The sequence below is a fragment of the Eublepharis macularius genome, chromosome 8, assembly GCF_028583425.1.
Source record: "Eublepharis macularius isolate TG4126 chromosome 8, MPM_Emac_v1.0, whole genome shotgun sequence".
Lineage (NCBI taxonomy): Eukaryota > Metazoa > Chordata > Lepidosauria > Squamata > Eublepharidae > Eublepharis > Eublepharis macularius.
Window position 1 is genome coordinate 128,672,443 of NC_072797.1, and position 18,047 is coordinate 128,690,489.

General features: G+C 42.7%; 1 protein-coding gene across 2 annotated transcripts in view; it reads right to left on the minus strand.

The window, feature by feature from the left end:
- The window catches only part of FSD1L (fibronectin type III and SPRY domain containing 1 like), a 52,735-nt gene that overhangs the window by 24,573 nt on the left and 10,115 nt on the right, over positions 1 to 18,047 (minus strand). For both annotated transcript variants that reach the window (XM_054986403.1, XM_054986402.1), the window contains exons 2-4: positions 12,090 to 12,185; positions 10,571 to 10,702; positions 3,418 to 3,519 (exon numbers count right to left, since the gene is read on the minus strand). In XM_054986403.1, the coding sequence (XP_054842378.1) occupies positions 3,418 to 3,519; positions 10,571 to 10,702; positions 12,090 to 12,185 (330 nt within the window). The remainder of the gene's footprint in view (positions 1 to 3,417; positions 3,520 to 10,570; positions 10,703 to 12,089; positions 12,186 to 18,047) is intronic.

Here is an 18,047-nt window from a genome sequence, read left to right on the forward strand (position 1 = left end):
TTAAAACTATCTCATCCCACAGACAACCTATATAAAATTCAGTTCAGGTGAGGATGCTAACTAACTTGCCTCCTCAAATACAGAAAGTGTTATATGCAGAAATCACTGAGATGTTTATGGCTGGTGGAATTAGCCAAAAGGTATCCTCTATTGGAAATGAAAGTTGTCCCAGTCTCAGTTAAGGGAACAAGTACTGCTTGGGAATTTTCTGTTAGGTAGAAGAATGAGATAGGGGTGTGTGCTTCAGGTATCCGATTCACCACTCTCCCCCCTCCCCACTGGCCTCCAGCGGCGGCGGCCCTCTCTGCCGGCCAGCTGGCCACACTGGCCGCAGCTGCACAACAGGGAAGGCCCTCTCTGCCGGCCAGGGCCGCATGGTGACGGCGGCAGGCAAGGCCTTCTCTGCCAGCCAGCTGGCCAGCGCGGCGTTGGCTCCAGCCTTCTGCCTAACCAGTTAAGTGTGTGGGGGGGATGGGGTTAAAGGGGGGGGATGGGAGTTTAAGGGTGGGGGTGGGCCTCCCCCCACCCCCTCCCCGTCACTTCGGTATGCTCCGAATCTTTACGGCGCATACCAAAGTGACATAGAAACCCGAATCCAAAGCGGCATGCCGCTTCAGATTTCAGGTTTTTCAAAGCGGAAAACCCGAATAATTTTCGGGAGCACACCCCTAGTCAGGTTACAAGATGGTCAACTTCTAGTTATAAAATAATCTGCGTGAAGTATCTGCCTACCTTATTTTCCATATTATGGGTAAATAGAAGGAATGCATTTATTCCCTTTTCCCTATTTACTTGAAATACTATGACGGTATCTTTACTTGTTCAAAATTATCTTTTGTAATCAAAGATATTAAATGTTCAGTAAAAGTTTAAAAGTTTTATTAAAGTGTGGTTTTGTGGTTGTCTGGACACCTATTACATGTCCAACTTGGCCTATGCTAACCAGGAAACTAAGAGGAGTTTTTTAAAAATCCCCTTTTGGGATGTTATTAATATTAATTTTACCTGCCAGGGATTATGCTGAGCTAAGACCAAATTGGAATAGAAGGGCTGAGAATTTCCTGAGTGTTTTTTTAAAGAAAGGACCTTTTAAAGCAGCTTAAAAAGAAGTTTTAACAACCTGTTTGTTTTGTCTACTCCTGTTGGCAACAGCAATTCTGACACCCTTTGGGAGGAGGACTAAGACTGGAGAGGGAAAAACTTCTCAGGGTCTGGTAATTGAAACTTGGCCTTCTAGGTAAAATCCCTAGCAAGGTGCAAAGCCTGCAGAGATCTATCACAAGAGCCACCCAGCACTACAATAGGCAGCGGCTAAAAAACTGCACACCTGAGCTCTCCTCACTCTACTTCTGGATGCAGACAGCGTTCTTATTACATTGTTGAAGGCTTTCACAGCAGGAGAACATTCGTTGTTGTAGATTTTCCCGGCTGTACGGCCATGTTCTTGGCACTGTAGTTCCTGACGTTTCGCCAGCAGCTGGGACTGGCATCTTCAGAGGTGTAGCACCAAAAGACAGAATTCTCTCAGTGTCATTGACCATGGAACTACAATGCCAAGACCATGGCCACACAGCCCGGAAAATCTGCAACAACCAGCATTCTTATCCATGGGAGAATTTTAACATGGAGCAATACAAAAAGCATTTATTTTAAAACCAGAAGAGAAACTGAGTTGTGTAAGCTCTTCAGTGTCTTTCTTTTAAAAAGTCTGTCCTCGGGGCATCAAATGGGGTCAGAACAGCAGGGCTAAAAGAAAGAGGTTTTCTGAGCCTCCCTTTGTACCATTTTTCTGTCCTGAAAAAGCCCTGTGGAGTCACTATTTGCCATATCAGGGCAGGCACACAGTTTCTGATTCAGGTCCTATACGTTTACTCCTACAGAGCAAACAGTAGTTCTGCAGGGCTATTTCAAAGCAGGTAAATCATAGCGGGGGAGCTTAAATCCACCCTTCCCCACAGTCCTGCACACTGACCATTTAAAGGAAATGTATGCTGCATGCTCCACCCATCCAGAACTCCCAGCATTGCACTGATTTGGCCCTAAGCTACAGACAACAAAGGGTGGATGGAAGCAGCTTCAGTGTAAGCTGAATGTTCTCATTCTGTTTGCTTCACCCTCTACCACCCTTTTCAGTTGTCAACAATAACTTGCCTCAAAGTCACCCACAACCGCACAGAAGTAAAGCAACTGGATCCCTGGTTCCAAGGATAGACTCAGTTGACGAATTCCCTTGTCTTCCCCAACAAAATATCAATGTCTAAATTTTTAAAAGTGACTACGCAACGGCAAATCAATTCTGGATTTCCCCCCAGCTTTAACGCTGCCCACTGTGAGAGATCAAAGAATAATGAATAAGTAATGAATTCTGCTCAAAGGGAAAGTGAACCCCCACAGTAATCAGTGAATTCTGTTTCTTCAGCAGTTATCTACAAATGGTGGCATTATGCTTCCCATGATAAATTTATTAACCGACCACTGTCAGAGAAACAGCACTGGGCTGAAGAACAGCAGTTAGTTAAAAGGGAACATAATCCACATTTGTGGTCACGACTTATTCCAAATGTAAAAAGCAGCAGTCAGCAGGATCCAGCCCTCCTCCTCCCCACAGCCATTTCCAGATTTCTTTCTGAAAAAGCAAGCACATGGCCATCGCTAGAATGAGTCCTCATGAAAGGCAAATAAGCCTCATTAGCTCGGAGGTTTAATTTGGCTGTGCTCAGCGGAACACCCATCAAAATAAGGGACTGATGAAACAGCAACTTTTTAAACTGATGCATGAAGGGCTACCTTTTGCAAATGCAAACAATTTGATCTATGACCCTTTGGCAAGGACATCAGAATAGGGCAATAAATAGAATGCCTGTGTCAAGATGTGAGGAGGAAAATAACAACGGACTCTGACTAGGAGCCTGGAGAGCAAGGTGCCTGATGGCGTCAAGAACTAGGAAGAGGCATCTAGGCATGATGCAAGCAAGAGAGATCTGAGTGAAGTTTGCTTTGGGATTAATTTCAGGGAAATAACCCCAATGGAAGCCTCAAATAAATCTCCAAAGTAACAAATCCCATTTTCACTTAGCACACAAATCAGAACAAATCAGCCAGAAGCAAGCATTAAGAACTATCCTTGGCCATACCAAGTATTAGTTTTAAAGCTAAGTCCATCACTGATTGAAACGCTCAGCTTCCTTCCAACAAAGGAAGTTAAGCTGAGTAGACAAGTGCAAGCAACAGGATTTTGAGCTGGGGTAGCACTGTGGGTACAAATAACCTGGGGAAACAAAAGCACTGGCAAAGCTAGTAATGAGAACCTCAGTTAACGGAACGGTAACAGACTGCAATGTCAATTTAAAATCAATTAGGAATAAGCAAAGATGCCGTTAATAAAATTGCCTGCTTGAATTAGAGGGTGTTTTGTACCTTTGAAAAGTCCTCCGTGTCCTTTACGTCCAGTGACCGTGCAGCAAACTCTAGCAATTCTTCAGCGTTCTCAAGGGCATTACTACATTGACTGAGTTGATTCTGAAAGAAAAGAAAACCATTCAGCACATTCGCCTGTAGTCATTTGTTAGCCATTAGAAAACATATTCTAGCATGTCTTTGTCTTCTTTTTCCAGCTGTCAACGGTGCTGCAAAAGCAGAGCATCTCAGGTTCTCCAGGCCCCAAGACTTCAGAAGCTAACATGCCTGAAAGCGAAGATGAAGCTGGAGAATCTTGACATGTCAAATTCCACGTCTCTCTCCCAATTCCACACGTTCATATGAAAAACGGAACAAGTGAAATACGTGCCTACCCTAGTTAAGCTGTTCATATGCATGCCAGCTCCACATTTCCAGAACATTTCCAGAATAAAGTTACAGAACTTTAAATATCAAAGGACACCACGGTCACCAGAGAACAAGATGGCAGCATTCCACAAAACCTTGAGATGGTGACAGAGACGAGAGTGGAAGGAAAACCACAAAGACCTGAAGGAGGCAGTGAAGAAGGCATGGGGCCACGTGGAAGAAAACGGAAAGTGGTGGTCATTGGGGACTCTCTGCTTAGGGGTATGGAACGCCATGTGTCCAGGCCAGATCCCCGGCTCCAAGAGATGTGTTGCTTGCTGGGAGCCAGAATTCAAGATGTTACAGACCAACTGCTGAAACTGATTAGACCGACTGATCAGTGCCTGTTTGTGCTGGTTCACGTGTGGGAATACCATCACAAGAATTAAAGAGGACTAAGCTCTTGTAAGACAGTTGAAGAGAGTGGGGGCGCAGGTGGTATTCTCTTCTACCCTTCCCATCAAAGGAAGAGGAATGCAAAGGGAGCAGACCATACTCGAGGTGAATTGTTGGCTGAGGTGATGGTGCCGGCAGGAGCACTTTGGGTTTTGGGACCACAGGATAAGTTTTCTTAGAGAAGGCCTTCTAGCACATGATGGGCTTCACCTCTCAAGGTCAGGGAAGAAAACGTTTGGAAAGAACCTGGAGGGCTTCATCAGGAGAGCTTTAAACTGATGCCACAAGGGGAAGGGGACGATCAACATGGGGATTTCAATGAAGAAGTAATAACAACGGGGGCCCACCTGGGTAGGACAGATCAAACAAAAGTACAAGGCTACAAGTGCCTATAATACCAATGCCCAAAGTATGAGTAATAAGGAGGAACAGCTTGAGCTTCTCTTGTAAACAGAGGGCTACGATATAGTAGGAATTACTGAGAGTTGGTGGGATGATTCCCGTGACTGGAATGTGGTAGTGGATGGGTACGAGTTGTTCAAGAAAAACCAGAAGGGAGAAGAGGAGGTGGAGTGGCATTGTATGTGAGGAGAGGGCCTGATTGTCAGGAAGTTCTGGAGAATGTGGTTAACAGCCCAGTGGAAAGTATATGGGTGGAAATAAGGGGAGGAAGGACAAAAGGTATTGTTGTTGGAGTCTGCTACAGACCGCCTGACCAGGGAGAGGAAATGGATGCTGCCCTCCTTGAACAGATTGGTAGAATATCCAGACATCAGAACCTTATAATTATGGGTGACTTCAACTTCCCCGATGTGTGCTGGGAGACAAGCTCAGCAAAGCGACAAGAATCATGCAACTTCCTGACCTGCCTGGCCGATAACTTCTTTTTTCAAATGGTGGAGGAAGCTACTTAGCCATACTAGACTTAATATTAACCAACAGGGAAGAATTTGTAGATGGGGTGAAGGTGGTGGGGACCTTAGGGGGAAGTAACCATTTCCTTCTTGAATTCCAGTTGCTGTGGGGGGCCAAGGAAGTTTGTAGCCAGACTCGTAGGTTAGATTTTTGTAGGGCTGACTTCAGTAAACTTAGAGGCTTGATGAGAGTCATTCCATGGGGGAGTATGCTGGAAGGGAAAGGAGCGAGTGAAGGGTGGGCTCTTCTCAAACACGAGCTTTTGCGAGCTCAAGCCCTCACTACTCCAACAAGACAGAAGCATGGTAAGGGCTCCAAAAAATTGATGCGGATGAACAGAGAGCTCCAGAATAAACTAAGGGAGAAAAGGGAAATGTTTAGGAAATGGAGAGGACAGACCTCTAAAGAGGAATATATGAGGGTTACTAGGTACCTCAGATCAGCCATCAGAGAAGCCAAAGCTCAGTATGAGCTGGGTCTGGCCAAGGGGGCTTGCTACAGTAAGAAAAACTTCTACAGATATGTGAGAAGCAAACACAAGGTAAAAGAGGCAATTGGACCACTGTTGGGAGTGGAAGGTGAAACTCTGACGGAGGACAGAGAAAAAGCACACAGGCTTAATGACTTTTTTGCCTCTGTTTTCTCCCTGAAGAGAAAACCTAGAGATGGTACAAGACAGGACAGGACAACTGGGTGGCTAGTTGACATTGGCAGAGAGGTTGTGGAGAGGCACCTGGCAGCAGTGGACGAATACAAATTCCCTGAGCCGGATGGGGGTGCCCCCAAGAGTGCTCAAAGAACTTTCTAGAGAACTTGCAGAGCCTCTGTCCATCATCTTCAAGGCCTCCTGGAGGACTGGGGTTGTGCCACAGGATTGGAGAAGAGGGAATGTTATCCCAATCTTTAAGAACGGGAAGAAGGATGACTTGGGAAACTACAGGTGTCAGTCTGACTTCTGTTACTGGGAAGATATTAGAGCAGATTTTAAAGGGATCGATCCGTAAGCATCTGAAGGACTGCTTAGTGATCCGGGGAAGTCAATATAGTTTTGTTCCCAATAGATCTTGTCAGGCCAACCTGTTTTCCTTCTTTGATCGAGCGACGAGCTTACTGGATCGTGGGAACTCTGTCGACCTGGACTTCAGTAAAGCTTTTGATAAAGTTCCCCATGACATTCTAATGGGTAAACTGGAAGACTCTGGACTATAGGACAGTTCGGTGGATAGGCAACTGGTTAGAGGACCGCATCCAAAAAGTGGTGGTTAATGGCATTTCATCAGATTGGAGGGAGGTGTCCAGTGGAGTGCTGCAGGGCTTGGTTTTGGGCCTGGTGCTTTTCAATATTTTTATCAATGATCTGGATGATGGAGTCAATGGGCTACTCATTAAATTTGCTGGTGATACCAAATTGGGAGGAGTGGCAAACACCCAAGAAGATAGAGTTAAAATTCAACAAGACCTGAATATTCTGGAGAAGTGGGAGGTTGTGAACAGGATGCAATTCAACATAGGTAAGTGCACAGTATTACATCTGGTCCACAAAAATGTGAAGCACAAATACAGGATGGGGGATACACTTCTGGGCAGTAGTGTATGTGAAAGAGATCTTGGGGTAAGCGTGGACTGTAAACTAAGTATGAGCAGTCAATGTGATGCGGTGGCAAAAAAGGCAAACTCAGTCTTGGGTTGTAACAAAAGGGCCATTGCATCGAAATTGCAGGAGGTCATAGTCCCTCTCTATACTGCCTTGGTCAAGCCACACCTGGAGTGCTATGTCCAGTTCTGGAGGCCTCACTTCAAAAAGGATGTGGACAAAATTGAGAGGGGGCAGAAGAGAACGATGAGGATGATCAGGGGTCTGGAGACTGAGCCCTACGAGGAAAGGCTTGAGGGGCTTGGGAATGTTTAGTTGAGGAGGTTGAGGGGGGACAAGATTGCTCTCTTTAAGTATTTGAAAGGCTGTCATTTGGAGGAGGGCAAGGAGCTGTTCTAGTTGGCAGCAGAGGATAGGACCCGAAGCAATGGGCTTAAATTACATGCAGAAAGGTACCGGATGGTTATTAGGAAAAACTTTTTCACAGTCAGAGTAGTTCAAAGGTGGAATCAGCTGCCTAAGGAGGTGGTGAGCTCCCCTTCACTGGCAGTTTTCAAGAACAGGCTGGATGAACATTTGTCAGAGATGCTTTAGGCTCATCCAGCATTGAGCAGGGGGTTGAACAAGGAGGTCTGTACGGCCCCTTCCAACTCTATGATTCTTTCCCTAGCTTCTCACTAGTTCTTGCACTACAGTCACATTGTTTAAAGAAGCTAAAGTCTCTCTTACTGGAGTAGTTTCATGGCCGCCATTAAGAATACTACACAGCAAAAAGAAAGGATTCCAAGGTGCTAGGGGTTTTTTGGTGCAGAGAACTTGAGACAAAGCTAGTTCACTGTCCAACACCAGGCTGAATTCACTATAAGAAATTAAATCACTTGTGGAAGAGGAGGTTTGGAATGTAAAGCTTCTGCCCCAGCACCTGACAGGCCACCCCCACTCCTAGCTTGGGAAAACAGCCCTTGAGCAAGCCAGAGAGGCCCAGTCCTGCTCAGAAAGAGGGGAGCATATTTTGGTCGAGGGAAACCCACTTTTCCTAGCAGGGATCCCTCACTGCTCCTCAACTCTCTCTTAACAGGGCTCTGAGTTTTTCCATCTGGTAGGCCACCATCACCTCCTGGTCTTCTCCACCCACCCACCCACCGGTTTGGTGCCCAGAGGAGCTTCAAACTGGGGCTGCTTCAGTAACATTAGCCACAGTGAGATGTCTTGATTTCTACCTGTACAACTGCTTTTTTTAAGTACAGCTCTATTCCACTGGCATAATTCAAAAGAAAAATACAGGCTACAGGACTATGGTGCCAGCTAATAAAAAAAACAAAACAGAAAGATTGCTAACCTAACTAAGTTGTAACATACAGTTCCTGAGCATTTGATCTCTTCTCCCTGTTGGGCAATTCCAGTGGGCATATGGGAAAAGAGGATGCTGATTTCTGTCCAGTCATGCTCCCCCCCAGTCTCATACATACAGAAGGAACAGCTCCTTTTCAGTTCTCCCTCCCACATGTGTAAAAAAGGTCTTGGGTTCTGGCAGCAACAGCCCACCAGAACCTACTCAGCCAATAGAGAGGTGCTACCTTATCAAAGCTAACTACAAAAAACATGCCTATTTGGGCAGGCTGAGAGTTCCTAGACCCAGTCACCAAACACTGGCCAATCTCAATAGATGTCCATCCTATCTGCTCTCATCCACAATGCGGAAGAAAACTTTCAGCCCTTGCAGTTACACATATGGAGCTTGTGTTTAAAACAAGCATGCACAGGGTTGGAGCCAATGCATGATTTAAGCATAACATATCTAATTTGAGTACATCTGATTTGAATACAGTTATGAAGTTGGAGAAGAGTTATTTTCTGTACATGAAATATAAGTTGTCTAAGCCTTACAAAATTACTGATCTCCAGTGCCTCTAACTAATATGCAGGTGCTTGGTACATAGCAAGGCTAAGAGCTTTCCATTACTACATATGCATAGTTTTAGTTAGTATTTGGTACTTTAATGCATTTTCTATATATATATATTTAACAAATAATTGCAGCACATTAACATTTATCTTCAGTTTGCAAAAGCAGAAAATGCTATTCCATCCAATCACAAAGCGAGAAAGACTCCAGATTAATTAATATTGTTGCCCAGTAACTGAAGAGTTACAAATTACTGTTGCTCACAAGAAGCTGACAAATCTTGTCTATGAAGCAGATAGGACCAAATCTGAATGTCAATGTTTTTAGTTTATTCATCAAGCGCTTAACATTAGTACTAAAGAAGCAGCAGCCTCAAGAGCTTATTAGGAAGGATATGTTATAATCCTTCAAGTATTCTTTCTTCATTAACTTGGAATGGTACAGGAATTCCAGAACAGAACTGAAGGGTCTTATGCTAATTAGCCTGTCAATATTCCAAACAGTCTCAAGAATTCATCAGGATGCTGGCAGCATCGGCCATACCCATACCTGGGTGGGGGGGTGGTTTGAGGCTGGAGGTTATGTTATGTTTATCAGTGGCAGCTGTGGTTCTCAACTCTCCCAGGATGTGAATTCTTCCTGGAATTATCTTTCTTAGACTATGCTTGTTCCTAGCCATTGGGAAAGAACCTTGAAATCTGTGTCCTCCTCTGTACAGATAGTTCCCAGCCTCTAGGAAGGGGGGTGGGGGTGGGGAATGCTAGCCTGTGAATGATATATGTTCATGATATTTGGTTCTGCTTCATTCCTAACAATGACCCTCGTAAGATCATGATACTAGAACTTTCCAATACATTTTTATTAACCCAGTGGAGTCTTCTACTTGGCAGATCCTTATACAGGCATTCTGGGTAAGGAGTCTCTTTCAGAAGTGGTCAAACACTTTCCAAACTTTTCAAGCGTGTAAACCACTTCTTTTCAGAGGCAGTGCATTTGTCATTGTTAAACTATCCCTATAAGCTGGATAAATTCAAGACAAATCAGACATAACGCATGTTAAAATGAAGATCAGGTAGTCATGCTATACATTTTAAAGTCTTTGAGATACTATTTTTGCAGAACCACTGTAAACAACTTGAGTAACTATATTAGGTGTTTTTTTTGAAGGTCATATGATATTGTAAACTTCAGAAAGATGTTACTTTCTTAACCAATGTTGCTGCTAATGCAGTAGAGAACAATAATCACGACAACCTAATGAATACAAACCCTTGTAACAACTGCATAGTTCAATTTGCCATTCAATACATATCAATACACACAGTCATCATATACAGACCTATACATAAAGTGCTAGCGCAAAGCAATGGTGATACTACCTATAAACAGCTGATACTTTTAAAAGTCCATTAGTATTCCTTAGGATCACTAAAAAAGTTCACAGGATCCAACTTCAAGTATAGGTCCAAGTACATGCAGGTTGGAATTTATACCATCTAACGGGCAGACCGGTTCATTGGGGGGGGTGGCATTTCAGGGTCTTTTTCAAAGCTGGTTATCTCACCGACGTTATTTTCAATATTCAGAAACTCCCATTCAAACGACACTTAGACATGCGTCGGTTGCTGCTCCTAAGGAAGGCGTTGTTATAAGTGTTCATATTTGTTAGGTTGTCACGATTATTGTTCTCTGTTGCTATCTCTTCTCGTGATTCTCTGCATTTGGTTAATGCAGTAGAAGCTAGATCAGTATCATTCCATATATAAAAGTCCCAGAAATAAAGCAACATTCATAGGGGAAAGCATCTGCATCCACACTTGTTTAAACATACAGAAATCAAGACATTCAACAAATTTACGTGCTACAAGAAACTGTAGATAGTTCATCAGTTCCAGGTTTCCTTATACTACAAGAATCATCGTTTGCCTAATTACCTGTAGTTCTTGGGTTTTATGAGCTTCTGCTTGTTTGATACTGGTAGTCATGCTCTCCTTCATCTCGTCTAGTATGGAGTACAAGCCATCAAACTCCTCATCCAGCTCACTTATTACACTAGAAGAATTAGCCTGTGAACAGAGTTTTAGATATGCATGTTAATTTTATGTGTTCATCACAATAAGCAGCACACGGTCGCAGATTCAGCTCAGTAGCATTGTGGTTTTCCTAAGCATAACTGCCACATTACCAAACTGACTGGCAATCAACCATTCGTAAAAATGTCACCATTAACAAGGCAATTACTGGTTTTGACACGATCCTTCCCCATGTTTACATGAGCTAGTTATGAACAGATACAGAGCCCGCGTGGCGCAGTGCCAGACTAGGACCCGGGAAACCCAGGGGGTTTCAATCCCTGCTCTGCCATGGAAGCTTGTGGGATGACCTTGAGCCACCGTCACAAACTCTCAGTCTAACCTACCTCGCAGAATTGTTGTGAGGATAAAATGAAGGAGAAGGCAAAGCACATTCTAATTGGTCTCATATTCAGATTTCTATCCTACCACCTCCAAGGACCTCTGGGCATTGTACATAGGGCTTATCCCCATTTTGAGAGATAGATTTGGACACACAGCCTAACCTTTATCATTAAGCAGATATCTGAAGCCCAACATTATCATTTCACCATAGCAAGCACATGAGTAACTTAAATTGATGGGAACAGTAATGTGGGGTTAGCAGCCCTCCCCCTTCAAACCAAAAACACGAAAAGTCATCACTCACAGCAGAATTCTCTACTGCATTGATTGTATCGCATGACAGAAACTACTGTCAGCTTATAGATGGTGTTACCCAAACCTTGTGCAACTGAAAAATTTATAGCCGGATTAGGAATTTTAGGATGCAATAGTAGCTAAGCAATATTGCATGAAATGCTGAAGTTACTCCTCTGAAATCTTGGCCCTGGCACTAATTTATATGACTGCATGAACACAGGAACAGGCTTTCTGGATCAGAGTAGCAGTCCATCAAACCCTGCATCCTCTCTCACACGGTGGCCAGCCAATTATTCTGGAAGGGCAACAACAGGGTTCAGACCCATTCTGATGCTTCCTAGCAATTTAAAGCATATTATACATGAGTAAGGCAGATACAATAATGAAGCAGAAGTCATAGAGTGTATTCAGATTTTAGAACAGAAGGTGTGCATGAATGAGGGGACCTGAACTGTCCCCCACCCATCTCCAATACAAAAATATAACTGAAGTACCAGGGAGGATCAATTGCTGGGGGGGGGGGGGGCTCAGCTTCTTACCTACCCACCCTTCATACTGTTAAACAAGACCCACTACCTTTATGCAAGCAAGACAAACTGGAACAAATGTGGCGGGAACAGTCTCATCTAATTTGACCCTTGGCCTTTACTGCTTTGAAAGTAAAAGAAGTAAAACCAGTTTAGACAAACTCCTTGAAATGTAAACAGAAACATAAGCTTCTGCAAGATTTACAGCCTACCTGTACACCTTTCACTGTGTGGTTTAGTGTTTCAATGAAGTTTTGGATTTCATCATTTTTGTGTGCCAGTGTGGAAATAATCCTTTGCAGAGCTTCCTGGAATTAGAGAAATTCATAAAACTTTTTAAGTTACATACAACATGCAAGCGTCAATCATTTTTAAATGAACCATTCCTTCATTACATGCCACCTGACTAATCAATTCCTCAAGCTAAATAGGTCCACACAGGTACATAAGCTGGAAAAAGTTTGTATGAACTATAAGGCAGAAATATATTGGATGCTAATGAGCAAGCCATGGTCAGATGATGATTTAGACCAAAATCAAGATGGACTTACTTCCTCGACAACAGAAGACATCCAAAGCACTGTAAGATCTGCACTCATACAACAAACAGCTTTCTGTGCCCCTTCAAAAACTGCTTCTACAGGGCGCATGGGCTGCAACAACTGGTATGGGGAAATTGGTAGAAATTAAAGGAACATCTCCCTGGATGAGCAGAAGGGGCTTTCTACATTTTGATCAATATCATGAAGTGTAAACTGACAAGAGAGTCTGCAGTGAAAACAGAAGGACTGGTGTTTTACAATTGCATATAAAATAAAGGTGGTCCACAAGCCATGGATCCAAATGACAACATCGTAGGAAATATTTTATTCACTGGTTCTAATCCCAAATGAGTTCACAAATGCATGGCCCTTTTTCTCCCTTACCTTGAGCCAATCTAACAGCTCTTTGAGAGCTGAAGGATCCACACAAACAGACTGGGAAGTAGTAAGTAAGTAATTTATTATTACAGCACTTGGCCAGTACGTTAACCATAAAATTTAAGTGCACATTTTACAACCATTTGAAACATGAAGCATATAAGTATATACAATTTAAAAACATAATTTCCTAATATCTATCAAAATTTGTAAAAACCAGGAAGTCAGCATAGTTCTAAGCAAGCAACTGAAATGGAGGCCTAGGCTCTAATGGGCTTTAACGACCAGAGCACAAAATTTCGCTATCTGGTGTAATACAGTAAAATCGGAGTTTGACAGCAGTTTCTCTAATTTTTTCTTATCCGAATGTTCAGAGATACCATCCAGAAAGGGAATAATAAATCTCATACGTGCTTCCTTATAGAAAGGGCATCTCAGGAAAACATGTTCCTGGGTTTCGACCTCCCCAAGTATGCAAGGACATAGTCTCTCATTCCAAGGAATCTTGTTAAATCTGCCATCCAGAACAGCAGAGGGTAAGGCAGAACATCTGGCCAAAGTAAGCGCTCTCCTGAGATTATTTACCTCCAGAATGGATAAATAAGAAGCAGGTGCAGAAATATATCTGTTACTAGGAGGAGCTATAAAAGCAGGAGTGCCTTGTAAGTCGGATTGTCGTTCAATATCATCTATCCTTTGCCTAACCATTTGCCTTGCTTGATCGCTTCCCATCATGAGAAGTACTTGAGGGGAAAATCCTATTGCCCTGATTTTCTGTCTAGTGGCAATCATCCACTTGGACTGAAAATCATCAGTTAAGATTAGGGGTAATAAACCACAAGGATTTAAATTTATCCTTATCCATAGGAAGATGGAATGCAGGGTGATCTTTGCTTCAACTTTCTGCATGCCAGTCTCAAGGCGAACCATTGCATTAGAAACACACTTTGGAACTTGAAGGACCGCTCTCAAAAATTTCGATTGAACTAACTCTAAAGGTGCAAAACAAGAAGTTGGTGGTCCAAGAAGTGACCCGTATAACATCTGAGTTAGTGATTTGGCCCTAAACAATTTTAAGGCTGCCGGCACAAAATATCCCCCTGAAGTGCGGAAGAACTTCAGTATACTTTGAGCAGATCTATCTCCCACACATGCTGATGCATGACTATGCGCGACCTTGGATCCTGAAGCTTGGATAATCATTCCGAGATAACGATAATGAGTAACCTGCTCAAGAATATGGCCATTTATACTCCAATTTCTACTTCGAGGTCTCTTACCGAAGGCCATCACCTTCGTCTTTTGATAATTAATGTCCAGTTTGTAGGTATTACAATAACTGGCAAATCTCTTGAGTGTTCTCCTTAAACCAATAGGAGTTCTAGAGAAAATGACCGCATCATCCGCGTACAGGAGAATGGAAATGGGACGCTGTGCCAATTTAGGCGAGTGGAGATCAGCCCCATTTAGATGGTCCACCACATCATTGAGATAAAAGTTAAAAAGAACTGGGGCTAACATACACCCCTGCCTAACTCCTTTAAAAGTGGGGATTTTATCTGTTAAATGTCCCTGACCAGTACATCTCACCCTCAATGAGGTTTGTTCATGAAGAACACGTATAAGAGCTAAGAGCCTCCTGTCTATAGTAGAGGCTTCTAATTTGTTCCAAAGAATAGATCTGGAGATGGAATCAAAGGCCGCTTTAAGATCAATAAAAGCTGCATACAGGGAGGATGGTCCCTTACCAGAATATTTTTCAATGAGGTGCTGGAGTATGAGACAATGGTCCATTGTAGATCTACCCTGCCTAAACCCAGCTTGTTCCTGGACCATTATATCATCCTGCTCCAACCACGATGTAAATTTTTCCAGGAGATGTTTGGCATAAAGCTTGCTGATGACACTTAGTAAACTTATAGGCCTATAATTTGCGGGGTCTTTTCTACTGCCTTTTTTATAAAATGGAACTACCACAGCCATTCCCCAATCATTTGGGATCCTTCCCGTTGCATCAATATAAGTAAACAAGTGTGCTAAAAAAGGGGCCCACCAATCGATATTTTCTTTCAAAAATTCAGGAGAAATACCATCAAAACCCGGCGCCTTGCCCCTTTTAAGCTGGCTAATAAGCGATGACACCTCTTTTGGCGAAACCGCAGGCCACAGAGGTAAATCATTGAATACTGTGGACACGAGAAGGGGAGGGGGAGTATCATTATACATATTTTGAAAGAAAGAGACCCAACTATCCGGTGAGATGAATGATTCCATGAAGGAGCTCTTATTCCACCCTTGACCTGAGACCATACTCCAAAATAAAGCTGAATTTTTTTCTTTGGCCGCTAGAATTAAAGCCTTCCAAGATTCCCTAACATATTCCTTCTTTTTTAGATTGATTAAGTACTTATAAGTTCTTTTCTTTTCTATTAGAGTTAGGTAAGAATTTGAATCCTTCCCATCATATTGGCTAACATAGTTGACAAATGCTTGGGAAAGCACCTTTTTTGCCTCCAAGCAATCTCTATCAAACCAAGGTTTTGACTTGAAGGGCTTTTTGCCACTCTGGTCTCGCTCCTTTAGCAAAAGGGGTATAAACTTCCTAACAAGGTCTGCATATAAGGTAAGTGGGTCCTCATTTGAGCTTAGATTTGTAAAAGCAACTACATAACTTTGAAGATCCTCTGCTGCCAGAATTTCTTTTAACTGACTATCCAAACAGCTTGACCACCTAACACGGCATCTCTGTTGTTCTAAACCGGTCACCTGAATTGGATAGTGGGTGTCAAGATATAACTCCTGAGAGAAAGCCGATATATGCAGACATAAAGGAAGATGGTCTCCATCCAAATGGGGTAAAATTTTAAAACTCTTAACCCTAGGTAAAAGGGACGTACATACTAACATATAGTCTAGAATACTGGCTGAACCCCCCGACTTACTTCCTCGACAACAGAAGAGATCCAAAGCACTGTAAGATCTGCACTCATACAACAAACAGCTTTCTGTGCCCCTTCAAAAACTGCTTCTACAGGGCGCATGGGCTGCAACAACTGGTATGGGGAAATTGGTAGAAATTAAAGGAACATCTCCCTGGATGAGCAGAAGGGGCTTTCTACATTTTGATCAATATCATGAAGTGTAAACTGACAAGAGAGTCTGCAGTGAAAACAGAAGGACTGGTGTTTTACAATTGCATATAAAATAAAGGTGGTCCACAAGCCATGGATCCAAATGACAACATCGTAGGAAATATTTTATTCACTGGTTCTAATCCCAAATGAGTTCACAAATGCATGGCCCTTTTTCTCCCTTACCTTGAGCCAATCTAACAGCTCTTTGAGAGCTGAAGGATCCACACAAACAGACTGGGAAGTAGTGTGTGGCAGCCAGCAGCAACCGTTCCCTTCCACAGGCTAAGCAAGAGCGCTATAGTTATTTCTGCTGATTTCTTCTTCTTGCCGTAGTCATCGGTTCCACATGCTACTCTGATCCTGAGGGTCTCCTAAGCCAGAGAGGCAGCACTGTTCTATGAATCTGCTCAGTTTACAGCTCAATGAACATTAGTTTTTACTTAAGCTACTTAACAGGATTTGCTATGATGTCCTTTTAAAGAGCTCTGTCTCTACTACAACTCATAGACATGCATTTACCTACATTTCATTCCATTTGCATTCATCCTGCAAGCAAATGTTTAAAAACCTGTATCAATATTGTGGCTACAACCCCAAGCACATTAAGTGAAAACAGAAAAGCTTAAGGCAAGGAGCCCTGCAAGCTTACCGTTCCTAATCTCGCCAGCTTGTTCAGGCTTACTGGGGAACAAATATTCTCAGGTATCAGCCCTGAAAAGCACACCGATTTCAGAAAAACTGGACAAAAACTTAAAATTTTGGAAACCAACCTATCACAAGCTTCAAGTGCCGAATATATTGGTGATCTCTAGCACACCTTCCCAGCCATGCCCTGGAAATCCATCAAAATTCTGAATTGCAGCATAAGAATCAGGAGTTTCCTTGCTTGTCGTCTACTTTCTGAGCTACTGACATAACTCTACACTGGTCTGTCATTTGTGTCATTTTACAGGCATCTGTATCCTACAATATCAAAGAATCCCACAAATCCAAACAATTCACAGGGAACAAAACACTTGACATTTGGTCACCCAAGGCAAACTATAACAAATCCTTTGCAGACCCGGCAACCCCAGATTGGGTCAGCAACAGGTTACATTTGATAGTACAGATATATACCCAAAGTATATACCCAACTTACCACTTCTCTCAAGTGTTTCAAATTTCATTCTTAAACACATGGAGAATGTTCATGCTAGGACAATGCCTACTCTTTGTCAGGGTGGCCCCTGCCATACTTTGGGGGGTTCACTTGAGTGCTACTGAGTGCTACATGTCAGAGAAGCAGTGAGAAGGAATGTTATCAGCGAGAATATCAATGTTACCAGGGAGACGTGGCCAGTCCGAAGACAGGGAGGCCTGGTCAAAACAACAGCTTTGTTTACTTTCACTTTACCTTCTTCAGGTAATTAGATGGGAACTTAGAACTTAGCTTAGAGCATAATTAAGGGAGGAGTAGAATGGGTTGGGCTTGAAGAGTTTAATGCTTAGCAGGGGGAGGGAACGGTTATTCCTATCAATGAAATGTCTACTGTACTGAGCTCTTAGATTGTTAATAAATCTTTAACTCATGCATCCTTGGATTCATGCAGTGAAGTTTACTTCACTGGCAGTCTCTGACACTTAAAATTTCTTGGCTTTAAGAGTATTTTTTTTAGAAACTTCACACTCTTAGGGTCTATATTCTGTGTGACCAGTGTTACAGCTTTAAAAAAAAAACATTTCCAGAGATAAGCAGACAAGCTGTTTTTACAAAACACATGCTAGATGAGCAATGATAGCTTAGAGCTAAGCCACAGATCCTATAAGCGTAACTGTAAGTTTATGTCAGAACTCTCAAACCTCTTCTTCCTTGGATTTACTAGATTTCATTTATTCTTACCATGTGAAAATCATTTTATATTGCTTATAATAAACATGTATTCATTTGAGAGCAAAGGTTTCTATCAAAAAAGTGGCCAAGGCAGTTCCTTACATAGGGACTCCTAAAATAAACACACTGCCCTGCTATTCTCCTTAACAACTATCTCACCATAAACAAAATTACTAAAATAGCGCTCAACTTGGAGCAGAAGTCAAAATGTATGAAATGCAAACCAACATTCTACAATCCAAT